Source organism: Equus caballus, chromosome 3, assembly GCF_041296265.1.
Source record: "Equus caballus isolate H_3958 breed thoroughbred chromosome 3, TB-T2T, whole genome shotgun sequence".
Classification (NCBI taxonomy): Eukaryota; Metazoa; Chordata; class Mammalia; order Perissodactyla; family Equidae; genus Equus; species Equus caballus.
The window spans coordinates 13140591-13157243 of NC_091686.1; the positions used below are offsets into that span (position 1 = coordinate 13140591).

Genomic DNA, 16653 nt, shown 5'->3' on the forward strand with positions numbered 1-16653 from the left:
GGTCATATTACAATACTTCGCATCTTGTAGATGCATATAAATATTGTTCAATAAATAAATGAATGATTTTTCATTTGAAGAGGTTAGCTTGTGCACTGTGTGTCTATGAGTAAAATAGGTGTTTCCATGGTAATATGTGAGGAACCAATTATTGAAATATTTGCCACTGCTGAATGAAAGAGCTTAGAGCCTTGATCCTAAAATTTTGTGAATATCCATTACATGCCAAGCATTGGCTAGATACATATCTAGAAATATAGGTCACTCTTTTTTTTTGGACCTGTGATACTCCTGGGATAAGCAAAAAAGTTGCTGCATTGGTCAGAGAAAGGATTAAAAGAGGTAAACCAAAATAAAGTTTTAAGCCAGACATAATTAACTTGATGCCAAATAGCACATCTCAACTTCTATAAATGGTGATGAAGCTTAAATTATACTACTCTAGATTTATTTGTGGTAACATAGGGAAGCTCCTTCCTGAAGGAAAAAGAGCTGATGCAGTCTGTTGCCTAACTAATTCTCAAACAATAAACATTCTCTGAGACTAAATAAGAGGACGTTGACTCACACCTAGAAATAGAATTATTTTCAGTTCAGTCTCTGAGTCAACAAACCATCCGGAGCAAATTACTCTAATTCTGTATGTATAGGAAGCAAGAACTTAGCATCTGAAATAATATCCTAGACAGACCCTATGAAGGAGATAAGATGTAGAACGGAGGTATGGAAGACCTTCTGGCCAACACTGGTTACTGAAGTTCTCTATTTTTCTTTCATATTTGCTCCTGAGTGCGCTGTTATCAACCATAAGGAAGGAAGATTCTGGTTTCTCCACATCTGTTACCAGTTCCCTCACCGGTCCAGCCGGGTTACCATTTTCTTCAGGCAGAACCTGGTTTATCCCCAGCTGACTCCTTTTCAGCACTTGATAGCTGTTTCCTGACTCTGATGGAACATGTCCTATATTACGAGGTCTTTCATTAAGATAGCTCCATTTCCCCTCACCTCTTCAGCCTCCTTTCTGCCCAGGTGATTTGAAGTATTTTCTTGCAATTCTATCATTCTAATTTTATTATGTGTTTGCCAGAAAGAAAACTCTAGGAGGGAATAAGACTGATGTTTAGGGCATTGTTTGCCACTACATTCCCAGTATACCTAGCCAAGTCCTAGCACACGGTTTGAATTCAAGAAATATTTACTGACTGACCAAAAACTACCATCATATTAGACACATGAATTGTCAGCCCTATATTTTACTTTCTAATTTTGAAATCTTCAGCCCGTATTCTCATTTCTGCCTTGGACATTAGAGAGGAGTAAGTGAAGATAATCTTTCTATTTATCCTGTTAAACTGAAGGCCATATAATCTGTAGATGACTCTGTCACGCCATCATTGAATTAGAGACTAAAGATATACATCATCTTACATCTTTTGACTTAAGATAAATTACCTATAACTATTTGGAATTTTTTTTAAAAGAAGTAACTAGCAATCAGAAAATACCATATTAACATTTAATTATGCTATGGAGGGATTATTTAGAAGCATTCTAATCAAAAGGGATTCGTGTTGATTATGTATAATATGGACCAGGAACTATTTCTGTCACAGGTGGTTGCTACTCTCATAAGGGAACAAATTCAAGAAAATGTCATCTTTCACTTCAGAATCATTAGAAGGTTGTAGGGGTAAGTGTGATTTCCAATTCTACTTTCAAAGTGAAGCTATGCCAATTTCACCACAGATGTGTTATGAACTGGACATAAATACCCAGAAAAGAGGAAGTGTCCTCCTTCTTTTTGATTCTTTGGTTAAATGAGTCCAATTCAGTGGAAAAGAGTCAAGCATGGCAGAAGTCTCCATGATCATGTTGATATCGGTTTTCTTTTTGTTGATACCAGTTTTCATTGTGTTTTAAAAACCTCCTTACAGAGGCTCTCTCAGTCCAGGAGGTTTTTACAGACTGGGATTTTTCAACGGCTTGCCCTTGATTATTGCTAATGATCTCAGCTGCACCATCTCTCAGGAAACTGATCCCTTTTGAGTTTGGCTTTAAATCCATACCTTCCAGGCAATCCAGACACTTCAAAGGCACCTGCACTCCTTTCTTTGGGGCTGTTGTAAAGCACACATTAATTGTTGAAAAATATTGAGATAACTATGAATTTAGTGCTAATTCAGTTTCTGACAATTGTTTTTCAAGAGTGTGTGATCACCTGATAATGAATATTCTAATTTCAAAGTGAGTCAGTGATGTGTGCAGTATTTTAAGAGATGATTGAAAGTGTATCTATGTTGAACTTATATAAGTAAACACTAGCGTGGATAACAAATATGAATTTTGGAAAACGTTAAATATAAAAATGAGATACTCGATGAGATACATATTAAAAGTGACCTAAGAATGATGTAATGAATCAAACATGAGTTCTGACTAGCACAAAGGATTGAAAGAATTCAGGAGTTGTTTGAACAACAGCATGTGCACAAACCAATCAGCCATATGTCCAAAAATTATGCTGAGTTGCTAAAGATCTGATCTCTTCATGTAAAAATAAACTCTAATGAACATGCCTAAATAGATTCGTTTGAGGATAAGATAGTGCAGTGGACACACACATAACATAAACACTTCTTCAGAGAATGAGTCATTGATTTTGGTTTGCAAAAATCATAAAACAAAGAATCAACTTATTTTTTTTATTTTGATCTTGCATAGGAAAGGTGATGAAACAATGCATTTTTTCTGAGAATAAGAACTGCTGAGGAATCATTAAAAACTTTGAAACAGTCGAAATCCACAGGGTAAACCTCCAGATTCCTGAAGGTCCAAAGGCATGCACGTCAATATCGCGAGTGAAGCCAATGTGAAATTTTTGGAATATCAATGCCATTGACTCTGAACTTATGTGATGAGTTCTGCATGAACAATGGAGTTTTATTTAAATTCTAAAGCATTTGACAGATTCTGTCTGATCAAAAACATCTGGCTTATAAGTCTGTGATTGGCTACATTACCCCAACAATGATCTGGCCCACACAACCATCTCCTTGAAACTGACTTGCATATATTTTGATTAAACTCTCTCTACCAAATCAATCCACCAACTTAGCTAAATAATATTTACTACTAAATATATGTATATTTATATACACTCCATACTTAAAAGATCATAAATGAAAATGCTCAAAAGATATGATTGATAGAGAGCAACTCCACATGAGGCAGTTAAGAAACATTTAAACTGTTAGAATATTTTTTTAAAAAAGGAATGTATCATTACTAAAGGTGAATTTTTTTTATAACAACATTTGTGATGTCTAAGTGTTTGAAATTAATCAGTTTTATTATTAGGATTTTAGCTTTACTCTGGATGTGTGTGTCTTAATTTGGTAGATAGAAACAATGCTAATCCTTCAGCTATATGAGTGTGTCTAGGGGAAAATGTCCACTGTTTCGTAGGAGGGTAACACATTGATCTTTTTTTAATAATTAAATAAAAGTGTAGAGCTACAGTTCTAGTCCTTTCTTTAGGTGGAAAAACCTGACTCTTGTCAGGTAAGCCGCTTGGCAAATAGTAAGTTTAATTCCTAACACCCACATGAGGCCCAAGAATAGTTGGATTAACAACTCCAGTGTCATGCTGTCAGCTGCTGTTTATTTAAATTAAAATGTCACCATCCAGAAATAAATTAGGAAGTTGAAAACCGATAAATTTCTTAAACATACAGTACTTTGGCACCTTGTTAAAATAAATCTATTACATTTGTGTTTTTTAGAACTTTACATAGACTATTTCCATTTTGACATTCAGAGTATAGCAAGTTTTGTTTTGTTTTCGTTCTTCCTTTTAACTCCCTCCCTCCCATCCCCGCTCTTCCCCTTCTTTTTTTCCTTCCCCTTCATTCCTCTTTCTCTCTCTCTCTCTTTTTCTGTCTGAACTCACTCTCTCTCTTTATGCTACATGAGACAGGTAAAAAAAAAAAGAAAGGGTTCCATTAATACACAACTATCAGATGCTTCACGTGCATGTCTAAAACATCCTGTTCATATCTAAATGTATTTACAGGTTTCAAAATTCACTTCCTACATCTGGTCTTCCTGGGTTCCACTATTATGTGTTATTCCTATGTTTGATATGAAACAAACATGCCCTCCCCATGAGCTTTTCCCTTGCTTCCTATCAACTGAAGGTCAAAATTTTGGCCCCGTCACTCTAGGACCTCCCCTGCTATCTTCCATATCCCAAGATATTTTAAGATAGCTATTTGGCTCTGGATTCACAGCACAGCAGGTTGTTCCACTTCAGGAGCCAATTTGGTCATAAGTAGGAAGAGAAATAACATTTCATAAAGAAAAATACTCCCTCTCTGTTCCCATTTGGATGTTTCTTGCCTGTGACTTTGCAGATCAGAAATGATGCAAATGCACACTCTAATGCAGGTTAATCAAATATGAGACAGTTGTATACAAACATATTCAGCATTAGCAACATGGAGATATTTACTTGGCCGGGTTTTCCATTTTCACATAAAAATGCCTCATATTCGGATGCGAATTCAGGGGCGTTGTCATTGACATCCAGCACTTTAATAGCAACGGGCACTCGTGATATCTGACTGTGGTTCCCTATGGGAAGGAAAAAATAACATCAGCATTGAGGGTATTTCATTTTAACGTGCAACGTAACTTTCTTCTTGAAAGCATGTGTGTCTGTTTCAACTTCCCTTAATTAGGGTGTTTTCAACATGGTGCTTATGGATTCTGACCACTCAATAAGGAAAAATAGCAAGTGATTGACTGCTTAAAAAAAGTATAAATTATTATTCCAAACATCATTTGCTGGAGCACAGCTTGATAAAAACCATCTCTGAATAATCAAAAGAGGTTTCCTCGATGAAGAAAGCTTTATTTTACAGATAAAGTCCATTACACAAAACAAAAAATGCTGTATGCACCAAAGACTTATCGCTTTGTTTATCTTGGGTAGAATACAACCCATTTTTGTGCTATTACTTGTTTGACTGGCTATATATTAAAGATGAACATCAAAAACTCTGCAAAGGCCAGAACCAAATCAATTGTTCAGAGGGTGTCCTTAACAATGATGAAAGGGATAATCTTAAAGAGAGGGAATCATGCATTTTATTTATTAAAAATTGACTTTGGGATCGTTTTGGATAAGCTAAACCCAAGTCATTTTAATATTGTCATTTTCATAAAGATTTTCATCAGTGTAAACAGATAGTAATCTTCTAATCTTTCCAGGTCAATTCCAATACCAGAGAACTTAATACATAATCCTTAATCCTTAAGTCCTTAAATTTAAAAAGTTATACACATACACAAACACACACACACACACGCATGCACAGAATCTGGTCCATTAATACATTGCTGACTTGAGTCATGTGATGATTTTTCATTTGTAACAAATGCAATACAGTTTGACTCTGACGGTATGTAATAATCTTTTGATCTCTTGTAAATTACACAGAATGCATTGGAGATGGCCAACTATTTATTTGTGTTTCTGTGGCACTGAATATTTATAAGCAAGCCAAGAGGAGAAAAGTGTTTGACTTTTGAATATGAAGAAATAGAAATGGATGTGATACATCAAACTTTTCTTTTTGACAATTGATTAACTTCAGATCCTAAAACCTTTAAATACTCATTTTTTGTGTGTTAAAAATGAAAATATTTCTAAAGCACATAGTAAATAATCATAGCCATGTTACAAATTTATAGTTGGTTAACCCTACTTACAATGCTGCAAGATTTGGATTTCGTTAACTACCAGGGCTACTCTCCCATATTCTAATTTGATTAACTAAGGAGGGATGAATAATATCATGTGGAGTTCCAATCACCTCAATAGTGGAACATAACCTCACTTCCCAAAAATCAAGCCAATGGCCTCACATGTGTCACCTGATTTATACTTTTCTTAACATCTGTCTAATGAATAATTAATTCTTCATTAAGAGAGGAAGCATGTATCTCTCTAACTTCAACGGAAGGGAAAACTTAAAGAAAAGTATAAAATATGACTCTAAGATAAAGACCTTACATTTTATGCTTTATCTATTGGAATAGGTAGATAAATAAGGTATAAGGTATTTGAAATATGGTGTGATTGTATCCTTAATGATTTATATCTCTTTTCCAGCCTGAGCAGGAGCTGAATAGCAGCTGCTAGAGAGTAAAGGGAATATAGTGTTTGCAGTAAACAAACAATGTTGGGAGCCATATCTTTGCCATCTACTTCCTACATGATCCTGAGCAAATTATTTAACCTCATTTTATTCCAGAGGAAACTGAAACTCGAGATCTTAACACTTTATTTATAGAATTGTTATAAATATTACATGAGAAAAAATTTAAAGTGCTCAGATCATATTGAGCACATAGTCAAGGGCATTTTAGCCTTTGCCTTTTGTAACTAGCAACATCCTTGGCGCCATGCATAATGAGTGTTTTCTGTATACAGTGTGAGATAATTCACATAATATCTCATTAAATCCTCACTAAAGAGCTATGAGGTAGGTAATGTAATTTTCATATTTTAGAGGTGATGACTGACATTCAAAGAATTACATGTCTTTACGAAGATTACACAGTTAAAAATTAACTCCAAGATGTAGTTTTTGCCTTCCAAACACGAGCAATCTTTAAGGTGTGATTCTGATGAAGTCCAAAACAAAATATATTTTTTTTTATTTGTTTGTAAAGTAACTAATCACTATTACTTCCTCAAGAATGCTTATACACTTGTTCTAAATATTTATCTCAAGTTTGACCACTATTTGAAGTTTGAGTCTAAATATCAAATACCACGCTGGATATATTTAATGGGTGGAACGACCACTAATATTCTCAGAATTGCACTAATCATCTGCAACAATTTAAATTCCATATTTTTGCTCATGATACTACTTCACTCAAGCAGGGTTTAATTGATTAATTTTACTTTGTAATTCTCTGTATTTCAACTCTAAGAACTATTGATTAGATATTTATCTGTATAACATTCATTCTTTCCATTCCACATCCTAGACTAACTCTTGTGTGTGTAAATGATGACAAGAGCCTTCTAGTATATGTTTTTGTCTTCAGTCTCTAACCATTCAATTAATAAACAGCTGATGATCAACACAGACTTAATAAACTGTCTATACAGAATAGACAGTGAACATTAGATGATAGTCTTGGAAAACTGCAAGTGCAATGAAAGCTATCATACTACTTAACACGATTTTGCTGCTTGGGAAGTAAAGAAAATGCTGATCTTATTGAGTCAGATTCACTGACAATGGTTGATTGGGGCAAATCTACTAAATATGATATTCTTAGTCTTCCCTCTTTCTCATGTTGCATGTGAGCGCAAGCACACACACACACACACACAGACAAACACGCATATAAAGATTTTATTCTCACCATTTTGGCAAAAGGATAAGTATGCCAAGGCTCATGTTCTTAATTTTCTCTCTTCTCTTTTCTTAACCTCACGGTTGCTATAAATTGCAATTATCTCTTAGATCTAGATGGCCAGCAGGGAGTAAAATTCAAGCACAGAAGATGAAAAAGCTCCATGCGCTTCTTATTGGGATAACTTTTAACATTAAAGTAATATAACATTTTCTCACACATAGTATCTGGAACAAGGTGGTATTTAACTATCCAGGGGCTCAGATCCTAAGAATAATACCACCTAAATTTTTGTTAGAAATTATGTGGGATTGGGAGCTAACACTTAACACTGTTAGAAGATCATGAATGACAGAGAATGTTCCCCAACTATGATATTTAATTTATCTCAGTACCTCTACAATTAAATAATTTGTTTTAAAATAATGGACAATGAGCTTTTTGTGAATGATTATATTTTCTTCTTTGGTTTGGCCTCTGGAAAACTCGGAACTAAATTTGGAGTCTACCTCTCATAGCTGTAATTAATCTCATGGTGTGAGATTTATATATTAGGTTTATCCCAAATCCAATATACCTCTTTACATTTATTAAACAACTGCCCAAATGTAATAAATTAGTCTTCTTATATATAGTTGAATTGGATACATTTATAGATGTTTCCTTTTAATTTAGTAGTTTGTTGTCTACCTTATTATAAAAGATTAAAAGAAATAAAACCTAAACTGTATACCCTGGCACTCAAAAATAATATGCCAGCGGAGTATGATGAGATGGTGAGAATTTCTGTAGCCTTAGTAGTTATGTAAACCATACTGGGAAGCTAACTCTAGCCAACAACACTATGGTCCCTCTTCTTTCTAACTGTTGAATGTCACTCTTTAGGATTCATCCCAAGCCACATTTCTTCCAAAAAGCCTTTTTAACACACAATTCAATTTTTTTCCTTCTTTTAGGCTTGTAGCATGACAGCACAAAGAATTCTACGGAACCAATTCCGAGAAAAACTAGTAAAAGGAAAAATTATTTCTTAAAAAATTAAAGTCCTTGGAAAAGGTCCTAAGGATATACAGCAAATAAAGAAACATTTATCCAAGAAAATCTACTAAACCTTGGTAAGAGAGTCTGTGGTATTTGCACTCACAGCTGCTCATTCCCTCCAACTTCATAGCTCAGCAAGATGGGAAATCTACTCCAGACTAACACAACCAAGGACACAGGGCCCTCTCTCCTCCAAGAGAGAGAGGGCTGTCTACCCAGGAGGGGCAGGATGTTAGTATTTCTCATCCTACTCTGATACCTGTTGCTGAGGCTAAGGTTCTGGGCAATTACAGGTGGAGCTGCCACGTCCCTATTCATGGGACAGAAATTCTACCTTGGGCAAGATACTAGTGAGAATCATGAGAATCTAATCAGCCTTGCTATGGCTCATAAGGAGGAAGTTTTATGCTGAGAGAGGTGAACCAAGAAGAATTGAGGTTACCACCTCCCCCCTCCTCAGAACACTCAACTCCTGAAGCGGAAGCGTCACGTAGTAAGAAGCTTCAGAGCCTTGGCTCAGAGGTGTTGCCTGGGTATGGGCAAGTGGGAGAGAGAAGCATAAAGCTGAGCCTGACGAATCTCTGATGAAGGGCCTGACTTCTGACTTCATTTGTAGAGGAATGTGGAGAAGTTCAAGTCCAATGATGATCTCAAAACAGTAGAGGTTATTGTGAAAGGCAAATGGGAAAACATTGGTAGATTTGGTAGATTCATTGGAGATTCAAGCTAAACTGTAGGCCAGCTGGTTGCCAGAGAGAATCAGACAGACTCAGCTGGGGTGAACCAAGGCATTCCTTGGTTATGGCTACATAACTCCAGTCTCTGCCTTGACCTTCACAGGGCCGTCTCCTCTTTCTACCGCATCGTCTACTCTTCCATCTCTTATAAGAATACTTGTTATTGGATTTAGGGCCTACTACAGTAATCTAGATGATTTATCTTAAGATCTGTAACTTAATTGCATCTGCAAATACCCTTTTCCCAAATGTCATATTCACGGGTTCCTGGAGTTAGGACCTGGATATATCCTTTTGGAGGCCACCAGACAACTCACTACATTCCATTTTCCCGTAAGATAAGACATTTGTAACTGAATAGAATTATACTTTCACAAACCTGCTCTTGTCCAAGAAAATAAAGACACGTGAATTTAATTCAGTCGTGCATGCTTCTTTGAAGTCATTCTCCAAAATATTGTAAGATATAAAATCAAGGAGATTAAATAACTCTTAACTCCCTCCTGAGAATTTTGATAATACCCTTTTGTAATTCATTCATTTATTCTTTCATCGTTATTCTCTTTAGTTGTTCAATAAATATTTACATTTGTCAGACTAGTTACTAAAACAAAGTTCATATAATCAAGGAATCCACAGTATTCTAGGAGATACATTATCAGAGTTTGTTTATATCCTCACCTATCCTATGTATTATTCCTTTACAAAATGCTGTGGAAGAATATAAGAAGGAGAAACATTTTCCTATAGTCACAGGGAAGATTTAAAAGAGGGATGCCCTTTGAAGTAGCTTTAAATAATGAATAGAAGTATCCTAGGTAAAGAAAGCTGGACAGAGTCAGCCACATGTGAAAAGGCCTAGAGACCATGCCATCACCAAAAAAATCACTAGCTCCAATGGTGGGAGTGTCCAGAGAAGTAGCTGGTGGTAACATCAGGACAGAAAGTTGAGGCCAAATCAGGAATAATCTTCTGTTACATGCTAATGAGATTGGGCTATGTCATGTGTTCATTGATGAGCCATTGAAATATTTATGTGATTTACAATTGTAAAAGTTAGCAAAAAGCAGACTGGCAAGAAAAGTTATGGTTTGTTTTATTTTGTTTTCCTAAGTATGTGAAGGTCTCAGAAATTTACTATGATTATTTCTCGAAATTTCTAAAACAAGGAGAAAATCAATAAAATAAAACAAACAAGAAACTAGTGTCCCCTGTCCCCAAAATACCCCCAAACTGTGTGATTTATATTAGATGAACATGCACAATTGATTATTGCAACTAATCATAATTTTCAACACAATTGCCATACTTAAATGCTGAAGATTCACTTTATCTAAATTAATGAAATGATGGAAGTTCAAATTTTAAAGATATTATAGAGCAATAAAATTAATTAGATAAGCTTCTAAGGAAATTATTCATGTCCTTTGTGACTGGCCCCAAAATGTTTGCCTTTCATCTGATACACAAACATTAAATATAAAGATATTATAATTAGAAACTTGATTAGCATTCATTAAAGATTAATTTTCTAAACACAAGAGATGCGACAAAGTGGTCTGGAAGGAAAAGTCCATTTCAATTGGCTACAAAAGTCATATTGCTTTCACAGATGATGGCAGAAAAGGTTAAAATGGCATCTAGTATAAACAACTGCTTGACTTCTACCATTTGAATCATAGTGACATCCTGTCACCTCTCTGTCACATAGCCTCATGAATTGCCCATTAATTTTGGCCTTTTATAATCAAAGGTAATGGAATACCGCCAAGTCTTAAGTTACTTGGGAATTTGCTTCTAACTAGTTTCCATGAGCTGCCGTTTTTGCAGGCATCGATTGAAATAAACAGCCTCTCCTTTTCAGACTATGAGAGAAAAAATGATTTGACAAATTTAGATATACTGGTGGGGCTCAATAAATAATTCTTGAGCCTTCCACAAGTAGAAGGGTGGAAGCCATGAGCAGTAAATTATAGTCAACAGGGGAATGCAAAATAAGAGAATTTATAATTGAATAGGGGATGAGAGGAACAGTGGAAGTATATAAAATAGGAAGATGTGGACTGAATATACGATAGAAAAGATAGCAACTTTGGAAGTTTAAAATAAAACTGAAGGGAATTTGAAAGAAGTCTTGGAAAATAACTTCAGTAGGGTTAAATTCAGTAGGGTTAAATCCACCTGTGGGGGATTTAGGCTCTCTAGTGACTAAAGATAAAAGTTTTTGAGATACATTTTGCCCATAAATGGTGTGATAATTTCTAAATCACTAGTGATGCTTACCAGTCTATAGATTATCAGCAAAGGAACAAGTTAGAACATAATTAACCAATGGACACCAGTGGAGTAGAAATGCTACTGGGGATATTTTTGATAGGTTTTTCTCTTTATAGGATTAATTGCATGTGTTATCTTTTCACTATCACGGCAACTGTATTGATGCACTGATTCAGACAGTCTTTTGACCCCCCTGAAATACATACCAAGAAATATCTGTCTTCTAATGTGCACAGAAGGAGCAGTCGATCATTAGAATTTAATAATTTTTTTTTTAAGGAAGATTAGCCCTGAGCTAACATCTGCTACCAATCCTCCTCTTTTTGCTGAGGAAGACTGGCCCTGAGCTAACATCCATGCCCATTTTCCTCTACTTTATATGTGCAACACCTGCCACAGCATGGCCTGACAAGCGGTTCCACGTCTGCACCTGGGATCTACACTGGGGAACCCCGGGCCACAGAAGCGGAACGTGTGAACTTAACCGCTGCGCCTCCAAGGCTGGCCCACAGAATTTAATATTTTTTTAATTATAGAATTGTGAAAATTCCAGCAAGCCAGACTATAATAAGAAGTCACTCTATTTTACTCCTTAAAATCTCAGTCATATTTACAGAAGAGTTTAGAATTAAATTAGAACTGTAATCAGATGGAGATTTTAGTACCAAGTGAACAAAACTTGTAAGTCATAGCTTTTCTATCGACCAAGTAGTAACTCTTTCAAGAAAGGCAGAAAAATGCTTTCTCTCACTGAGAAAGTTGTAGATTTAGATATATTTGAAAATTATGCTTAAATTCCCTGGAGGAAATAACTCTTAAATGGTGACTTTGGTTCAAGTTCCCACTGACCCCTGTCTGGTTTCCCTACCGACTGCTAAAAACCATGCCATCTGGCTACACCATTTTCAAATGCTCTCTAAATGGGGAGAAAATGTATAGGTTTCTTATCTAGTATATTCATCTTAAGTGAACCTGGAGACAGTGGAGTCCTGCAACAGCCACTTGGCAAGTCCTCCACTCTACCTTTTTCCTACATATCTACCGTGAACCCTCAGTATTCATTCTCCAGCTCACAAGAATTGAGGTCCTGAAAACTAAGATAGGCACATTTATAGTTGTAAAATTTTGATCTTACGGGAAAAATTTCAGAGCCATTGAAGTGAGAACTGATTTCGTGAACACCCTAGATACTACATATTTTTTTTAAACATAAAATGTTAACAGCCACATTCTAAATAAAGGGAACATTAATGACCGATTATAAATGAAAAGTTAGCACTACTGAGAATGGAACTATTACATTTTCCATTTTTCTATTGATATGTGTTATGCAATATTACCTACTTTTAATTCTTTACACATGCTTGCAAATTTGTTTTCCTCTGTTGTCTATGTTCTTTTGTTTTGTTTTGTGGTTGTGTATATGCGTGTATGCATAACATGGTTTTTATTTGTTTGCTTTGTTTTGTTTTGTTTTAGGTCTGCCTCTCTGCTCTACTGTGCATTGCTTTTGCTGAAACTGCCACTCAAAAATATTAGCTCTCTCCTTTAACAGCCCTAAGTACATACCTTCTTTTACCTTCTTTATATCTTCTTATACATCACATCTTTCTCTGTACTACAAGAGGCAAGGAAATAAAATTCTATAATGAGTTTCTTATTCCTTATATCTCCTTTGTAATCTAAGTCTTCTTTGCAAAGATCCCTAATTCTACTCTGCCAACAAAATTGCATTATGCTTCCACTTAAATCCTTAGTGGTTTTTTTTCTCCCCCTAATGATTTCAAATAAGATTGACTCAAGATTATTGGAACTGAATTTCTTGAGATTACTTTTACAATACAGTTCAATTTAAACCCTCTCTCTATATTAGAATCTTAATTAGAAAGCCTCACATTTTCAAAGGGATTAATGTATAGATTTATCTAATAATCAGTTTAAATGCCCATGCGATACCTTTTTTACAATAACAATCCTGTCCCCGATACATATATACACACACAAACACACACACACACTTTATTAGGGAAAAAACTAATACTGTAAACTACTCAGCACGTATTGCATGACCTGTTATATACTATCTCTTTGGGGTTTGTTGGGTTACTGTGAAGGTACTTTTTCTCAAATGGCAATGCAATTTCAGTTTACATAAGAACTGAAATCAAACTAAATGAGTTACACATCATAGGATGTAATAAAGTATCAATTCTTGAACATCCAATGAATCTAAAAACGGGTATCATATGGACTCTAGTCAGCTTGCCCATATTTCATTCAACGCCAGGAGTAATAAAACTAAAATAAGAATCCAGGGTAGTCTGACCAACAAGTCAAGAAACAAACAAAACTGATTTTTCCCCACAGGCTCTCTTTGCATAGTACTTGTAAAATATAATCTTAAAATATCATAATAATTTTAATATGGATCACTTCCATATTGCAAACAATGAAATACCGTAATAAACAACACCAAAAGAGAGTTTTGATGATTCCATTAACATAAAATTTTCTATTAGTGAATTTATAAACAGTCATATATTTCGTTAATTCCTGGCATGACTCCTTTAAAGTTTTTGTTTGGGGTCAATTTTTGCAGTTGAAGTAAGCCATGCAAACAATAAAGTGTGTATATCTTAAGATTTTATTCCAGCGGATTTTTAAAAATGACCATACCATGTAACCACTACTGAGACCAAGACATGTAGCATAACCAGTGTCCCAAAAGCCTCTCAGGTACCCCTTCTCAGTCATCACGCCTCGTGAGGTAACCTCTACCCGATTTCTTAACACTGCTTTAGTTTACCTTCTTTAAAACTTTATAAAAATTTATTAATGTAGTGTACACACTTTTATATCTGCCTTCTTTAGCTCAATATAATATTGGTAAATTAATTCATACAGTTGCATGCAGGTGCAGCTCATTCTTTCCCATTGTTTGGAAAGTAATTCCATTGTATAAGTATAACACAACTTATTTATTCTTTTACTGGTGGACGTTGGATTGTTTCAGTTTCATGCTATTTGAAAAGTGCTACTATAAATACCTTGTGGATGTCTTTTGGTTGCATAAATATATGTATTTTGGTATGTTACATACTTAGGAATAGAGTGAAAGATTATAGGATATGCATCCATACAGCTTTCGAGTATGCTTCCAAATATTTTTCTAATGTGGATGTACCAATTTACCTTCTGACCAGCAATGTATAAAAAGTTCAAGTCGCTGCATGTCTCCAACAAAACTTGGTAAGGCCAGTTACTTATTATTCATTTTTAATTTTAGCCATTGTAAAGGAGTATAGTTGTATTTCAGTTAGATCTTCATTTGCAATATCCCAATGATTTGACGCTAAGGACTTATTATGCTTATGAGCCACTTGGATATCTTCTTTTGTGAAGTACCTGTTCAAGTTTTCACAACTTTTAAATTGGGTTGTCAATGTTTTCCTAATTGATATGTATATTATTGATTATGGATATAGGTCCTGGGCTAGACATGGGTATTGCAATATCTTCCCCCATTTGTGGCTTGAGTTTTTCACTCTCTTAATAGTATCTTTTGATGAACACAAATTTGTATTTAATGAAGTTGAATTCATCAGTTTTGCTCTTAATAACTTCAGTGCTTTTTTGCATCTTATTCATTATTTGCCTAAACCAGAACTTGAAAATTTTATCTTTTAGAAGGTAATTACTTTGTCACATTTCCTTCTTTGATCAATCTGAAGATTACGAATATTGATGGTCTGAATTAGAGGTCAAAGTTCAGTTTTTTCCACTCGTGGATATCCAGTTCACAATCAACATTATTTCAAAATCCATCTATGGTATATTTATCATAAATCAGTTGAGCATTTTTGTAGAGGCCTTTTTATGGAATTTTCTGTTCCATTGGTCTACTTTTCTGTCTTCATGATCTTATAATCCTCTCTTAATAGATCTGTATTTACAATAAATTTTGGTATATTGCTATTATCAGTACAAAAAGATCAGCATTTTGTTGTTTTTAAATATTTTCTTCATTATCTTTCCCTTTAAGGTTCTATACCCATTTTAGTATTATTTGCCAAATTGTGTTTCCACATGCACACACACACACTCACACACACACGACTGTTGGAATTCTGATTGATACTGCATAGAATCTACAGATACATTTAAAGAGAACTGACATCTTTTACATTTGGATCTCCAAAATATGAACTTTTGTACATCCTTCCTTTATTTTCATCTTCTTTAATTTCTCAGTAATGTTTTATAGTTTTCTGTTTAGTCTTGCATATCATTCATTAGATTTTGTTACTATTTAGTTAAAATCTTTTTTTATGAGTATGTATTATATTTTCTGAGCGTTGCTAGAAAATAAAAATCTAATTATTTTATAGTAACTCTTAATCATGCAAACTTTGCTTATTATTTAAAACAGTTTAACTGTAGATTTTTTTCATTTCTATTTACTGAGTCATGTTGTCTGTGAACAGTCACAACTTTATTTCTCTCTTTCCAATATTTATGCTTTTCTTTCTTTCTTGTATCTTATTGTACTGGCTTGAAACTCCAATATAATTGAATAAAAGTAGCAATGGTACACAACTTTATCTCATTTCCAATCTCAGGGAGAAAGCTTTCAATATTTTACCATTAGGTCTGTTATTTGCTATGTTTTTTTTGTAGCTACCCTTTATCAGATTAAGTTCTCTTCTATTTCTAGTGTGCAAAGAGCTTTTGTCATGAACAAGAGATGAATATATAGCATTTTCTTTAGCTATTGAGATTTAGCATTTTTTTCTCTCAATATCTTAATTTATATTAATATATCTTCAAATATTATAATCTAGCCTTGTATTCCCTTGGTGTAACATTATATTTTATATTAGTGGTTTTGATTTGTTAATACGTTACCTAGGATTTTGTTTATGAGAAGCAGGCTGTTAAATCTCCTTTCTCGTAATATTCTTGTCAGATTTGAGCATTAAGATTACTCCGGTTTTATGACATGAGGTGGAAAAGGCTCCCTCCTTTACTTTTCTCTGATAAAGTTTGTGTCAGGTTCATTTGAGCATGACGATTTATGTATTAAGAGTTAGTAATTATGGATGCAATTTAGTCAATAGAGAGAGCGATAGACATATTTATCTCTTTTTCTGACTTATGCCAG

General features: G+C 34.5%; 1 protein-coding gene across 4 annotated transcripts in view; it reads right to left on the reverse strand.

Moving 5' to 3' along the window:
* The window catches only part of CDH8 (cadherin 8), a 337578-nt gene that overhangs the window by 69010 nt on the left and 251915 nt on the right, over nucleotides 1–16653 (reverse strand). For all 4 annotated transcript variants that reach the window (XM_070261901.1, XM_005608302.4, XM_070261899.1 and 1 more), the window contains one exon: nucleotides 4511–4632. In XM_070261901.1, coding sequence (XP_070118002.1) covers nucleotides 4511–4632 — 122 coding nt within the window. The remainder of the gene's footprint in view (nucleotides 1–4510; nucleotides 4633–16653) is intronic.